Below are 16290 nucleotides of genomic sequence, written 5' to 3' on the forward strand. Positions count from 1 at the left end.
ACAGGCTTATCATAGTTAATCAGGGTAAGACAAAAATTAAACGCTATAGAAGTAGGATTGATGATGTATTGATGTATTATTATTTTAAATAAGTAACACATAATACACAATGTGGGGTATATGTAGGCTACCTAATTTATTTGATTTCAGTTAGTTGCTATGGCAACATTTCAAGTTTTTTTACATTTATTGTAAGTGCTTCATCTAATATTATATTTTATTTTATTTCATCTTTATTTCAATTGATAAAAGCAATTAATAGTTTTAGTTTACAATATCAAAATAGTTAACAATAACAACATTTACATCTTACAATGTGACTTTATTTCTCCCTTTAAACTTTTTCTTACAATCACTTTTTAATTTTTTAATTTTTACTGTGAGAAAAAATGGCTTCTACAAACAATGTGCAGAAAACGGACACAAGTCGTTGATTGAACAGCCAATAAACATGTTATTTGCTTTTTTTTCCTACATAGATGTTCTCATGGTGTCTCTCCAAATAAGCTACTAAAATAATTACTCAAATCAATATTTTATTTAGTTTTTTGATCTGCAATTAATAAACAACATTTGTATATGATTCTCAGAAACCTCTGCTGTTAGCTTATATGCTACATTTTATATTTTCAATATTCTTTTGAATATTTGTCATTATTCTAAATACCCATTGACAGTGAGTCAGAAAACAGACATCCCATCCCTCTCCACACAGGGCTCAAGGGACTCATTCAAAGCACACATCACTCTGGTAGGAAAACAGAGTTTAGTCCTTGAATTTGAGAGAGAGAGGCTTTTTTGTTGACTTATTGCATCAGTGACACACAGAAAGAGCGCTGAACAGTCTATAGCTGCATGGGCTCTGTGCCACACGTGACTGTTTCACTCCGAATGGGAAACATGTATGAGCTAATGTGTAATTAGATGTTACTATTTTCACTGAACTCTGCCCTAGATGAGCGCAGGGCTGCTGTTTGAACTCCCTGTGCCAGGAAACTTAGGGGCCATCAGTACGGCTTTGGGTTATTGCAGTTAACTTTAAATAACTCTGTGTTCAGCATTGCTGTGGAAAACGATACGGCTGGAGAAACTTACTCAGAACACTCTCAAAGAAATATGTAAATATGATTTTCTAAAACACAAAGTTTGCACATTCCCCTACCTTCACATCCACATTTCAAATATATAACATTTTAAAAAGAGGTCCGGTTTCTTAACATGTGGAAGTCACCTTTCAAATTCACAGTGAAATTTGAATTTTATGTTATACATTTTTATCTGATATTACATACAGTATATATAAACAAAATAATTGTAAATAGGAATAAGTATAAAAAATGTAATAAAGACACTACATATTTTTCAAGAACATTATTTTCATTAAAAAACATTTTCACTCAAATTCTATTTACTGTAATGTGTCTGGTTATTTTATAACCAGGGCCTACTGTATATAATTCCCATCGTTCTCAATGTTGATTCTCATTTGATCCCAATTGATTAATTATAATCCCCATTCATTTCTAAATGTTTGTTTCAGATTCTGGTGGTAAAATATGACCTGGACGGTTCAAAATCTTGGGTTTGGTAAGATTTTGAAAATTTTTTTTGAAAACATTATTTTATTTGATCAGAAATAAAGTAAAAACTGTTATATTGTGAAATCAATGCTAAATTTTCTGCATCATTACTCCAGTCTTCAGTGTCACATGATCCTTCAGAAATCAGAAATCATTCTCATTTGCCGATTTGTTGCTCAAGAAACATTTCTTATTATTATCAGAGTAATATTTTTGTGGAAACGGATATTAATTTTTTCAGGATTGTTATTTGATGAATATGAATCAATTTATTTGCATACTTGCTGAATAAAAGTATTAATATCTTTAATAAAAAAATCTTACTGACCCAAACTTTTGAATGGTAGTGTATTCATGACCCTTCCACAAACGTTTAGGTCTCAACACAAAGTTTTTAAAGCCCGTTTCAGGGTTGGCCTGTCTTAACTGCACAGCTTTTCTCATCTGGGGGACTTGTGAGAAGGCTTTATATGCCTTCTTTTCTCCAAAAAACTCCCATACACCCATACAGAGTCCAGAGAAAACCTCTGGCACAACATCAAAGTTGAGCACGTGTCTGCTTCACTTCCTCCCCTTCATCTCTGGGGGAGATCAGCACATGTGAGGGTAGTAATGAGATACAGCCCCCTTTCACTTATTGTTAAAACAAAGCAATAAAAAAAAAAACTGTGCAGACTTGGCTCTCGTCATGAATGCTTGCAAATGGAGTGAATGAAATAAAAGCTCTGACATTGTGAGCCATTTCAGCCAAACCGTATCTGTAAAGACCTTTAAGGGTTTCCACACCTTTTCATCAATGCATTTCCAGTGGTTTGTGATCACTGAATTAAGTTTTTATGAATCATTTCATAGAGATTGCACTCCAAAGGAGCAGCTGATGCAATATTTCAGAGCTAAGTGCAACAAGATAATGTATGTTCACAATAGAAGTTTGCATTTTATAACTTTTCCAGACCCAACTCTTGTTATTCCCAGTCCCAAACGTGTGAACTTTGGCTGTAGAGGCTACATACATCATTATTGAAAGTTTCTAAAGTCATTTAGCCTAGTTCAGACAGTCAGTCCAAATATGATTTTTGTGCATATCCGACTGAAATCCGATCAGATTTAGCAAAAGTGAAACGGCAAAAAAAAAAATCACATGAAATGCGCTTTTTACAAATCCGTTTCGAGCTACATTTATAATTGAAATCGGATTTCACGTGGTTCATGTGATTTTCTCAAGCCACAACATAAACATGTTGTTATAGGAAACATCCTGAAATTTGCTGCAGAAACAAACCCAGACCGCAACTTAAGTGTCGGCCCCGATCCGGTTACTGTGTTCAATCAATTAGAGTGGTCAGACTAAAACATAATTCCAGAAATCTGAATGTAGCTCAAAATGGATTTGTAAACTTATTATTTGCCGTTCCCACTTGAATATGATTGGATTACAATAAGATTTGGAATTGGAATTTGGACCGACAGTCTGGCTTATCGAAGTTAGTTGAGACTAAATTGGAGAATATGCTGTTCTTTTTTGGTCAACTGTGGGCTGTTTCTTCTACAAAAGCTTTGTGTTGCTGGTCTTGTGTGCGGCTCCTGAGGGATTGGTAAACATTTGCGACTGAAGGCCATGTAAACTTTGAGATGCCGACGGTCACGCGAGACAAACTGAGAGCTCAGAGGGGTTTTCCAGCAACATTTAAGAAACGAAACCTGATCAGAGCAGACCTTGTAGACAATGTTTTATTTCAAGTGATATTTGACAAGCAATCATCAAATCAACATATAAAAACATCTGCACCATTTCTTGTCAAGCTTATGTCATGGCGCTTTAAAATAAATACTTCTTCAAGAGGAAATAATACAGACATAATATGCAAAATCCAAACCAGACAAAACAAAATGGCTGAGAAAATGCCACAGACGTGAAACATAAAAAGGGTTCATAAAACGTCAACGTACAGCCCCCCGAAACTCATCGTCAAAAAGAGTTGTAGAAAACATCTGAAGTACTTTGTAAAATACAGAATCTTAGCAAAAATGTCTTTTGTTTTTTCTCCCAGGTTTTCTCAAAATCATTGCAAAATATTAGCTGGTATCATAGCGAGATTAAATGTGAAGAAGAATGTGCTTTTTGCATGTTTTTTTTTATTAGTATTCACATATAATATATAATAAGTATAGACAAAGTCTTCAACTGGTCTGTATGGAGCAATGGCAGCCATATTGCACAAGGCTCATCTTCCTCAGGCACATGGAAGAACTCTCCTCTCGTTCACATGCTGCTTTAACAGGCACGGGTAACCATGGCTACCAGCGCCACTCGAATATGACGCCCTCGCACTCGATGCGCTTTTGGGCGGCCGTTGCGAGTGCCCGCACCTTTCTATTCATCATCTGCCAGCGACAGCGTCCGACAGAGTAAGACAAAGAACAGAAAGATTCAACTGAGCATGCGAGTCCAGAGTTCACATTCGAAATCCCCCTCTGTTTATGACACAAACGCAACAGGTTGCTCACATTTATTTTTTTCACACATTAAAAAAATTTGGTTCCTTTTGCTCGTCTGCCCACCGCAACGCAACAAGCCCTCACACGCTGGTTAAGAATACAGGTATACAGTACAAAAAACTGGTCCACGTCATAGATCATGTGACCTGTGAATGCAACCCTCACAAACACCCACAGACTGAATGTAAACAATCTCTCGCATGGCTTTCGATCCGAACCGGAGTGCATGAGCTTGAAAAATGTGTCGTTTTTCCACTGTACAATAACGAAAAAGCTTGCCACCATGCTTTAGCACCTCTGAATCTGTCCCAAATGTTATATAGTATTGAAAAAACATAACGTATCATCAAATACTACTATGCACCGTTGTGTCGAACAAGTCTCGAAACACTAGAGTGAGTTAAGCTACATTTAGTTCACAGCTGTTGTTAGTTTACTTAAAACAAGTTAAACAGGAAATCAATGCTTTTTTGAGTTTCTGTTGAGTTTTTCATCAAGGACCGGTGCTGGGCGAAAGCGTGTACACAAAAGGGTAAAAACAGGGTTAGTGTGTGTACGCCAAATGCCTGCCACCGTGTCGCAGAGCTCCGTTGCCTAGCCTCCGAAGAACATTCTCAAAGTGCAAAGGTTATGAATAGCCTTTCACAGTACGCTTCAATCGTTCACTTGACATTTGCGAGAGAAATGACATAAAAATAACATTTAAATTAAAATAAATGTTCTAGGCACTACTGAATGTCCAAAGGCGTTGCTGTAAATTGAGGAAGAGAGTGTTAGAAAGCAAATCCAAAACGTTTTAAAGTGATGATTTTGCGAAACACTTCTACACGTAGATACCTCAAAACCAGCCAAATAACCAGATAGACGAGCTTTCGGTAGAGTTTCTGAGAGGAAGAAGGGTCCATAAAGATGTACGTCAAGACAAAACTTCCTCAGGCCATGATTTTTTGTGGGATCTCTATGGAAGCTTTGAGGAAGATGGAGTTGTCACGGATGTAGTTCCTCTTCTTGATCTCCTCGTGCGAGATGAACTTGGGGTAGCCGAAACCCAGAGTGCTCTCGTCCAGCGAGTTCCGGCTGCTGCACGGTTTCTGGAAGTTCTTCCAGTTGGGATCAGGGTTGAAGGTCTCCGTGATATGCTGAGGTTTGGACAGCGACGGGTCGCTCTGGTCCAAAATGGAGAAGGTCACCTTGTAGGAGAAGGGCCATTCCAGCAGGTTGTCGTACTCGCCGGGAAGAACGCGGATGTAGATGGACAGATGCGAGCCCTCTCCGCTGCCGTTGCCGTTCAGGAACGCGGACACCTGCAGCTTGTAGCCGTAGCGGTGTGTGTAGAAGGGCGGACTGAAGAACTCGTGGTTGTTGCGGAGTTTGGCCTCCTGCAGCTTGCGGGAGTAGTCGGTCAGTTTCCAGATGAGAACGCCGTCGTGACTCACCGACAGCTCCTCCATTTCACGTCTCAGCTCCAAGATTTCCTGTCGCTGCCGCCCCACCAGATTACACATCATGGTTAGGTGGGATTTTGTGCTCTCCTCCAGGTGTCGTCCGATTGCCATCTTTGGGCACTATAAACCAGAGCACAGAACATATGCATAAGTATAATATGAATTTGATTGCTGACTAAAATGTGCTCATCTTGTTTTGCACAATGCTATTAACATAACTATAGACCTTGATTATCATAGTAGACATATTTCATTTGACACGAATCAATGAATCAATGTATCAATTGATAGTGTATTAATTCAAAAATATAAATGTAAATAAATAATGTTTTCAAGCTGACAAATAAGCTGACATATTTAAAAATGTTTATATAATTAATGTAAATAACAATAAATAAATTGATAATTAATGCAACATTTAAAAATAAAAAATAAAACAATTTCATTAAGATTCATTAAATAAACAGTTTAAAATATCTACTGATTTGTCGATTTGAAATGTGATTAATTATTTTACTGTTACGTCTAACTAAAATTTAAAACATGAACTATATAAACAAAACATGAAACTATATGAACAAAAAAATATTAAATCACTTTTCAAACTGATAAATAAACAGACATATTTAAAATGATTTATTTAATTACTGTTAATTACTCAAAAAACATTATTAATTAATTAATCATTTTAAATGCAACATTTAAGAATATAAAGTATTTACAAATTACTTTTTTTGATTATTTGTCAATTTGAAAAGTAATTTATTAATGAATTAGTTTAAATGTAACAGTAAAATAATTGCAATACGCCTATGTATTTGTCAATTAGAAAAATTATTATTTAATTATTTTAAGGTTACATTTAACAATATGCTTTAAGCATACTTAATTATTATTAAATAATTAAAAGGTTTTACATTTATTTTTTTCATTTGAATAGTGATTTATAAATTTTTTTAACTTTTTAAAATTCTTTCAATTAATAATTGATAATTTCTTTTAGTTATTATTATTTTTTTAACTAGCACTGCTATTCCTCTACTCTCGGGTCTGTATACTGCAAGTAAAAACAGGAGACCTGCAAAGTGCATTATAAACGTATTTCCCCGAACTCCCTTGATCTCAAAAACTAGGAAATATGATATCTCACAGCAGACAGCCCATCCTTAAAAACAGTCTTCTACGATAAGCTTCAAAGGATTTTTTTACTGACTCCCAGACACATAGTTTTACAGGTGTTGAGGAAGCAAAACTGCATTGGGCAGCATATGAATGCGGTGAAGTTACAGCGCCGGACTCACTCTGTGTTTGCAGCCGGCCTCCTTGAAGGGGCAAAGGATCAGTGCGCTGCCACAGCTCTCCTTCACGTGGTTCGCCAGATCCTCACGTGCAATGTTTGGGGTGCCGCATTGATTAGGACACTGCACAGGAAAGCGAGGGCAGTGGTACTGGTGGTTCTGAGGGATGAAAGGCAACAGTCAGCATTGACGTGAATCAGTAGGTTGTACTGTGATATCTTGAGCAATAACAGCTTGAGGTCTAAGATGCGAGAACTAAAATATGCATGGATTCATGACAGTCGCTGCACTCGCGTTCCTGTAGCGTGGCACTAGAAACGCCAAAGTCATGGGTTCAGTGCACATACTGATAAATGTTCAGGATTTGGATTGAAGTGTAGGCCAAACGTTAGTCATAAATTAAGAAATGATGCAACAAAAGAAAAACGAAATGTGAATCCTCCTCTGTATAAGGAAATTTAAAAAAAGACCAGTTTTTCGGTTCCAAAACCTACGGGTGCCTACAGAGACTGTATTTTAAGGCATCATAGGCGTTCACAACATGAAGTGCTGTGCAAAAAGGTAGGCGACTTAATTACGCCGCCTCCTAATATCCCTCGTTTTAACCAAATTCTGAGGCAGCATTAAATGTATCCATTTAAATGCACTGTGGCAAAGTCTTTTTAAGACAAGTCATTTCACTTGGCAGCCATCTTTGAAACGCCTCTCGGGCGTCAAACATCAAATTTGCCAATATAGGCTGTCAAAGGAGGGAAATAAAGCTCTCAGATTTCATTAAATACATAGATCTCCATTTGTGCTCTGATGATGAACAAAAGACTTACTGGTTTGGAACAACATGAGGGTGAGAATTCATTTCATTTTTGGGTGAACTAACCCTATATATAGGCTATCATTGTGTTAGCTTAGCAACATGCTAACATCAATATTAATTGAAATCACCTACAAATCTATTATTTCCTGCGGAGCGCTATTTGTATGATTTGCTGCTTATGTAGAGCACTCCCATTTTGGTCATGAAGTTCCATGTCAGATGTAGCAAGGCAGCGCACTAGGTTTTGGAACAGAGCTATAGTGTGTTAGCTGGGGTGCAGAATCTGACTGTGTTTTCAGAATGTATATCTCTATGTGTGTGAACGCAGGTGTTATGAAAAGAAGCAAGGCCAGTCCAAGCTGTGATTGGCACCAAACCTAGAATCTAGAATGAAAGCCAGCATTTATGTAGTCATAGGCCCACTGCCATCCCACCCTGTGGAGCCTCAAAACCCTTTTAATTCACCACTGAGCGGCTACTGTTCCATTAACACAAGGCGTTGGACGTGCACACAGAAAAGTCAATAAGCAAACATTATTTGTATCCATTTTTCTGTCGTACAGATGTAAGACCACAGCTGATCGCGTCACAGTCTAAGTCAAAGCACTGAATGATTTGGTTGTAGGGGTTCGCTGTGCCGTGTCACTCACCTGGATGGTGTCGTAGACAAACTCTTTTCCGCAGTACTTGCAGGGCTGCGTACGTTTGGGGCATTCTGTCATGGTGTGCTGGGATAATAGTCTCCTCATCATTCTTGCGCCACACTTGTTCTCACAGTACACGCTCTCCTGCGGACAGATGCCCTGGTGGTTCTGAAAGGAGATGGAGATGTGAGAGGAAGAAAAGAAACTAGATTTGCATTTTCTGAAGATATTGCCAAAGCTTGCAAAGAAAACCACTGTTGAAGATTTAGGTTAGTTTAGGTTTTCCATAAATGAAATGATCTGCTTTGTCGCTGTCGTGGCACTCTTTTTTGTCGGCTGAAACATCAACACCCATCCCGACACAGTCTTTACAGTGTAGAGGGGGCATATAGATGGTACATCAATGGTTCAATGAAGAACCCCAGCCATTGAATATTTCTATTGCACAAAAGGTTGTTTACAGTGGAATTCTTAAAAATGGTTTCAATTTTTTTTTTTAAATTGATGCCATAGAAGAACCAATTTTGGTTTCCCCAAAAAACTTTAAGGGAACAGATCTTTAAAGTGTGAAGAACATTTTAATAATCTGAAGAACCATTTTCCACTATAAAGAACATTTTGTGCAATGGAAATGTTCTATGGATATTACAGGTTCTTCGTGGAACAATACATGCCATTACTAAAAAAACTGTTTCATGAAAGGTTCTTTGTGGAACCTAATTTGTTATTTAATGACACATCTGTAGAATCTTTATTTTTAAGAGTATATAATTAATGGCAAAAGGTAAGAACTCTAGGAATCATACACTTATTGATTTTTCTAAACGGTTCCAGAGAAAAACTGAGCATTATACATTAAATGCCTCACTAACAGACCTTCAAGTCATTCCAAACACAAACTCATGCAGAAACATGCAACACCTTGCTAGGAGAGGAATGACAGATGCTTGAAATGACTTTTTTTTTTAAATCCTTTGACTAGATGGATTCATAGTCTAAAGCAGAGTCTGTGTCCGTAATACATTATGCAATTCTCTGTGAAATTTGTCAACTATGACTGCACAAAATCTGCAGACTGGCTTTGAATTTACTCTTTAGGCAACTAGTATCTACTCTCTCAAACCTCAGATCAAGGCAATAGTCATGTGGTTTATTCTAGCCCTGACAAGAATGTTTTATTATAGGGATGCACGATATATCGACCATATATCGATATCGGCCGATAAATGGTCTTTTTTGATGTTATCGTTATCGATCCGATAAGAAAATTTGGCCGATATATCAAAGCCGATAGATAATAGATTATTTACTTCAGTTGAGAGATGCGCGCTGTTCGCCATGATGGTTCTGAATGATTGGATTCACTTCGAAAAGGAAGATACAGTTCAGTGCAACATGTGCAGCACAAATCTGTCACATAGGCTTCATAACATTATAATAAAAACGCCTGTAAAAGAATGTTGTGAATTCTTGTTCGCCAGTGTTTCAGCGCGACGAGCGCGTTGTTGTGGAAAGAGCGCATCGATGGAGTTAAGCCTTCATGACAAGCATAGTCAAGTTCTCTTGAGCATTCGCAGCATTCTGTGCCATTGTAAGTTGTAATGTTTATTTTGTGTATATATATCTGTATTATTATATATATTATATATATTATCCTATATTATTAATCTAATATAGGATGCGTTTGGTTGAGTTAATGAACGATGCAGTAGCGCTTCATTGTACCGGTGATCATCTTTATAGCCTATTTAGCGTGCGCGAAGCTCAAACAGCAATGCACATTCCTAACTATAATTGGGACTGTCATATACATGCCATTATAATGACAACACTATTGTAATAAAACGTTGTGAATTCTCTGGGTTTAGTTGCCGTGTTTCAGCGCGTTGTTGTGGGAATAGCGCGTCCAGAACAGGGATTACTACAACATTGTGACCAGCACAAGTTCGATTGTGCATTCACGTCATTTTGTGCAGATAAGTCGTAATATAAAGTTGATGTAAAATAAATATCTGATTAATCTCACATATGATGCGTTTCGTGGATTTAAACAGCCTGCTAGAAAAGTTCTTCAGTTTCCCGGTGCTCGTTCTCTTCAGCTTAAGCACGCGCAGATTGAACAACAATGCAAAACATTAAAAGCTATGATTGGGACTGTCATATAATTATAATTGTATTCACTATTGTAATAAATTTGTAAATTCTTTGGGTTTGCATTCTTCAGCAACCGTTGAGTTGATTAACCTTCTAGCAAAGCGATTCGGTTTAACGTTCGTTCTCTTCAGCTTCAGCGCGTGCAGCTCACACAGCAATGTCATTTGAAACAGTAACTAAGCTATTAAAGATTTTTACTATCACTGTAATATTAAAAATGTTTAATTTTTTTCAAAAATATTGTGTTATAATTAATAACTACCATTATTTTGTTCTCGTATTATTTTCATCAACGATATGGTTTAATAAAAATAATTTCCTTATTGTCCGTGCAGAGGCGATTCCATTTTATTGATCCATTTTGTTTCTTTATATGCAGCCCAATGTTATCCAATGACTTGTTTGCATTATTTAGGTATTTTATTTTTTGTTAGGCAATAGATTTTTTGATAACACTTTACAATAAGGTCTCATTTGTTAATGCATTAACTAACAGAGAGCAATAGCCTTTGTTATAGTAGTTAATAAAATATGTGTGTTCATGTTAGTTCACAGTGCATTGACTAATGTTAACAGATACAACTTTCTTAAAAATGTCTTATAAAATTGTTGGTTCATGCTAACTAATGCTAACAAAATTAAACCGTATTATAAAGTGTTACCATTTTTTTAATAAAGAAAGTTGCCCATAGGAGTGTAAAATTTATTTTAAAAGTTAAGGAATCTTACACTGGTTCAAACTAGGCTGTACTGTATTGTATATGTTTGATTTATGTTAAAAGTGTTTGAGACAAGGCTTTTAATGGTGAGCCTTTTGTTTATGTATACAGGCTATCAAAGTATATACATTTTTTTAATTTAGATTTATCGGCCAATATATCGGTTATCGGCTTTCAAATGTAAAGAATTATCGGTTATCGGTATCGGCCAAAATGTTCATATCGGTGCATCCCTATTTTATTAATATCATATCTGCCTTGCAAGCAATTTCATAGCACAAAGAGATAGACAAATTTCACCACTGGCTATAAAGTGGCAAATCCCAAATAAAATAGTTCTTTACTCATAAACTGTAACAATTTAGTGCAATTTTGCAGGCTACCCACAACACACAAAAGAAAGATTCCCATAAAATCCAATTAAAAATGCTTAAATGCCCCTTTTATACATTGTGAGGTTTGTATTACATGTATAAAAATAGGAGTGGCACTATATTAGCGAACAACCCGGTCCAAGTGCTACTACGATAGCAAGCTGCCAATTTGCTAATTACGATTTCTTAGAGTTCACACGTTGCCGAATTACACCATGGTGAGAAGCACACAGGCCTCTTCCTTCAAGTAGGAATCCATATTATAGAGCACAAACTCACAGTAATCAAATAAGAAAGATAATACACTAATGCATCCAAAAGGCTAATATTCCAAACAATAGAGTGCTGTCGGGATGAAGTTAGAATCACCCTGGTTCTCTCAACAAAAGGAAATAGGATTTTTTTTCCACTGACATTTGGATTGTTGAAGAAAATAAGCTCTGCGACTAACAAAAGTTTATGATTTTTACACATTTTGTTCATCAAGATAATCTTTGCAAATTAAGTTTACTGTAAATGCAACGGGCAGAAGTAAATAACTCTTTCAATCTTCCAAAAACTCTTTCAATCTCAACTTAAAATCTACAAGTTGAAAAGTTTGAGTACGAGTAGAGCGGGAGTATAAACACAGCAAAGTTAGTTGTGACAACCTCTGTAGTCCCATTTAGCCACTTTTTAGCATGTGTCTTTTTCAAGACATGTAAAAGCTTAAAAAATTCAGTGTAATGTATTACTAATGTATTTTGGCATAGTATAAAATGTGAAAGTATCTTGAGCTTGTATTTATCACAGACCTTATTTTAGGCCTTTAACCCAAAACACATTTTCAGAACGATGGAACCAGAAGTGCTAAAATGCTTGTTTCCAGGTCTTAGGACTCTACAACAGGCGTGCAGCACTCTATAACAATGTGTCTCGGACGTGGTTTGACCTCGGTACCTCATAGGCCTCTCCTGTGAACTCGCTCCCGCAGAACTCGCACTTGACCTTGCGCTTGGGGCAGTCGTGCTGCAGGTGTTCGGGCAGGTCTCTGCGCGTCAGCTTGACGGAGCAGCGGTTGGGGCAGGGGATCACGTTGAAGGCGCAGGTCGAGAAGTGGCTCTGGAAAAGAAACAGACAAGTATGCTTGTGTAGTGTACATTTATGGTGACATCATTTTTAATTTAGGGTGAAATATCACTTTAACACAACAACACATTTTAAACAAATCAGTGCTAGCTAACAGACAATACAAGCAGATAATACTAGACACAATACAAGCAGATGCTATGTTAGGAGACTAGCATTTTCACAAAGCATCGAAAAAAAAAAAACGTCTGGAAAAAGAGAATGCATCAAAAAAGAAAAAAGCATCATTACCTGTAGCTGTTTCATCTGGCCGGTCCAGCGGCAGCCCTCTTCACTGTGAATACAGCGGATGGCCAGCGCCAGTATCTGCTGCTCCAGCTCAGGGTCAGGATAGATCTATAACACACCATTACACCAAGGACACATTAATCAACGCTGTCTACTCTCTTAGAACACACTCATATATTAACCACTCAAGGACAGGACAGAGGTCTGGATTTAAACATTCACTTATTAACTATGGCACAGTATACGCCTGTGGTGTCTCCCACGCTAAAAGGGATTGTTTGTGAATATAATTTAATTATAGTCACGTCATTGATTTGGATAGGTGTGAGTATTTGACTACTCGGAAATGACAGACATGATTGACCATAAAACACAATAAATGTGTAACTTTACTGAGTATTTCATAAAATTTCACACGGATCAAAATCATGTTAATCACATTATTTTCAGTGATATCTAGCGATTCTGACAGATAATTTGAGTGTCAGGGTTATGCTATGTAGTTTTTTTATTCCCTGTCACTGTTTGCCTAAGTTCTTGTTACTAGTTTATTTCCATGGTTTTTGATTGAGTTACACAGTTTCCGTTAATTATCCATTGTGTGTATTCAAACCCTCTGTTCTTTCTGTTCATTGTACAGTGTTTTCTTTGTTATTGTGTGGAAAGACTATGTGTTATTCTCCTGAGTGTTCGTCTAGTTAATGGTGGGGTAAGCTATATTTGAAAAATACTGTTTGAAAGTTGGTCTGACCGACACAACCAAACACAACAACAAACGTGTAGCCAATCAGCATTAGGGGGCGTATGACGGAGGAACAAGCAAGAGGGAGATTTGAAGAAAGACCGTAGAAAGAGAGATGCAGATTTTGGATTATCAGATTCTGCGTGGAAACCTAAATGCAAATAAATAATAATTAAAAACATACAATAATAATAAAATAAGTAATCTAAATACATTTTTATTGAGGTACATAAGTTTTCATCTGTGCTTTTAACTTTGATTTTCATTTCTATTCGGCAATTTTCGGCAAAATAAAGGAATTATGCTTAGGCACCAAAATGGCTTGCAGCGGCACTGCGTAGTTACAATAATATCACTTAGTACTTATTTGAGTTAGAACAATTAACTACATGTACTTACTATAGAGTTTCGGTTAGTTACTTGTAATTATGCATAATTTACTTGAATTAATTTGTTACTACGTCACCTTAAAATAATGTGTTACCTTTTCCTGGAAGTCGCAATATTTTTCGCTTGGGATGAAAACTGAATCCTGATTAACTGAAGTTAAATTAAATTCACAGCCAGTTTTTGTAATTCTGACACAATTTGAATCAATATTGACACTGTGGGGGAAATTCACTAATAATGCATTGTTCCTGTTGTTTTAGTGCTTTATTTAGTAATTAAATTATTCAAATTAGGTAACAAAATTGAACAAATATACTCACAAAATCTGTGATAACTGATGAGAAAGATTGCAAACCACATACCTAAACTGGCTCAACAACGTCTAAATTGAAGATATATGTGTAGTTATAATAAGATATATGATATCTATAAGATATATGCTCTTTCCATAAGTTTATTATAATTTGATCAATTACTGCTGCCATAATAATTTTTCTAGTGAAATTCCATATATAATCATCTATAACGAGCCTAATTTCTAAAGAAATCTAGATTTCTAAATTTAAGTTAAAAAAGTCTTCAATGTCTTTAATTTTTTTTTAAAATATGTTTAAATTGCACTTTTGTAGTCATTCATAGTCAGTTGTACATTGATGCTTTTATATTGTTATTCTACATAAACAACAATGATCAAACACCATGAAAAAAAATGCAAAGCGTAAAACAGATTTTGAGAGACAGGGAAAATAATTATGTTTTGTCAAAAACACAAATGCTGCACGATCAAATTCAATTTCACGGAGACGGATGGCCTCAACTAGAGCCCCGTGAAACGAGTGTGTACACGTGCGTCTGTGTGTGTACGTCACATTCAGCGGCTATTGCATCTTCCCTTCAGCATAAAGTCGATGAAGGATGAGACGGTACTCCATCCAATCAGCCCAAATCCGCTGCAGGCAGGATTCACACACACACACACACACACACAGACACACACACACAGACACACACACACACACACACACACACACACACACACACACACACACACACACACACACACACACACACACACACACACACACACACACACACACACACACACACATCTGCTGTGTTAAGACAGCACGTGAGGCAGCACTGAAGACGTGGCTGTTCGCCACCCATGTCATCCCATACGGAGCCGCTCTCCCTCCCAACCACACACACACAAATTCATTTTCATTGACAGATTACATACTAAGATAAACTCTCGCAACTGTGCCATGCTGTCATACACACAATCACTAATAATTGTTGGAAGATTTTTAGATAAAAAATAAATAAATAAATAAATAAATACATATAAGAAGGCAAATCTTCAGCATAAAAAATGCAGAATTGTACAGCCGCTAATTTGCATAAGTTGGATAACTTCAAGGCGCTTTGTCACTGTTAACCATTATCAATAATGGGGTTCCAAATTTAACGCATCTTTGCTGAATAAAAGTATTAAATTCTTTCAAAATAACATCGCAGCACTGACCCCAAACTTTTCAACGTTAGTGTACTTATTCACTTTTGACAGAGTAGGTATACCAATGAGACATGAGACGTGTGGTGAACCCAACCTCAAACAGGCAAAGACAGGCACTGAACAACAGCCCTGCGGAGGTGGATGGGTAATCTGTGGGCGACTGGACGGCTGTCAGGTCTTTAGAAATTACTGCTTGTGCTATAATTGTGTGTGTTTAGGCCTCATGAGCATCAGACGCCCCTCCTGCAGCACTCCAGGCTTTCCAGGATGAGTAGAGTTATCCCCCTGACTTCATGAAAATCACAGTTTCAACGGATTAGTGCGCTAAAGCTCTTTCCAACACAGAACTGGTTTAACTTCGTGCATGTGCCCTTCCAGAAGCGTGTCAAACGCACAGCATGAGAAGATGACTCAGATGTTAGAAGAGTAATAGGGCTGAAAGTTGAAGATGAATTTACGGCAAAAAAAAAAAAAAAACACAGACTGATTTAACGCTGTTTTTGATATCAGCAACAAAAGATTTGGGAAGCATTTTGTGTACGATTGTGTATTTTATCACTGGCAGCCAATCACTGATTGGAGTAGCTTTAAAATCACTGTTGTCAAATTCAAGCTACAGTATGCTGATGATCTGCGGAGAACTCTGAGGTTTCGTAATCTCACTTTCTGGGGCACCACATGAGTAAAATGACTCTTTAAAGACAGCAGACTCTTCTCAGCTCAACTGGATAAATCAACCAAAGGATAAAACGAAATATT

General features: G+C 36.9%; 1 protein-coding gene across 2 annotated transcripts in view; it reads right to left on the reverse strand.

Annotated features, from left to right (window-relative positions):
* Positions 1 to 3293: 3293 nt before the first annotated feature.
* The window catches only part of traf4a (tnf receptor-associated factor 4a), a 47332-nt gene continuing 34335 nt past the window's right edge, over positions 3294 to 16290 (reverse strand). The window contains exons 3-8 of one of the 2 annotated variants that reach the window (XR_013195977.1): positions 12887 to 12991; positions 12467 to 12628; positions 8287 to 8448; positions 6826 to 6981; positions 4917 to 5644; positions 3294 to 4830 (exon numbers count right to left, since the gene is read on the reverse strand). Coding sequence is in view for 1 of the 2 variants with exons in the window: in XM_077208869.1 (XP_077064984.1) it covers positions 5012 to 5644; positions 6826 to 6981; positions 8287 to 8448; positions 12467 to 12628; positions 12887 to 12991 (1218 nt within the window). In the remaining variant the exon portion in view is untranslated. Of the gene's footprint in view, positions 5645 to 6825; positions 6982 to 8286; positions 8449 to 12466; positions 12629 to 12886; positions 12992 to 16290 lie in introns of both variants that reach the window. The other variant, XM_077208869.1, reaches the window with a different exon arrangement.

Source organism: Siphateles boraxobius, unplaced genomic scaffold (genome assembly GCF_051911475.1).
Source record: "Siphateles boraxobius isolate OS27281-9 unplaced genomic scaffold, OSU_SipBor_1 6, whole genome shotgun sequence".
Classification (NCBI taxonomy): domain Eukaryota; kingdom Metazoa; phylum Chordata; class Actinopteri; order Cypriniformes; family Leuciscidae; genus Siphateles; species Siphateles boraxobius.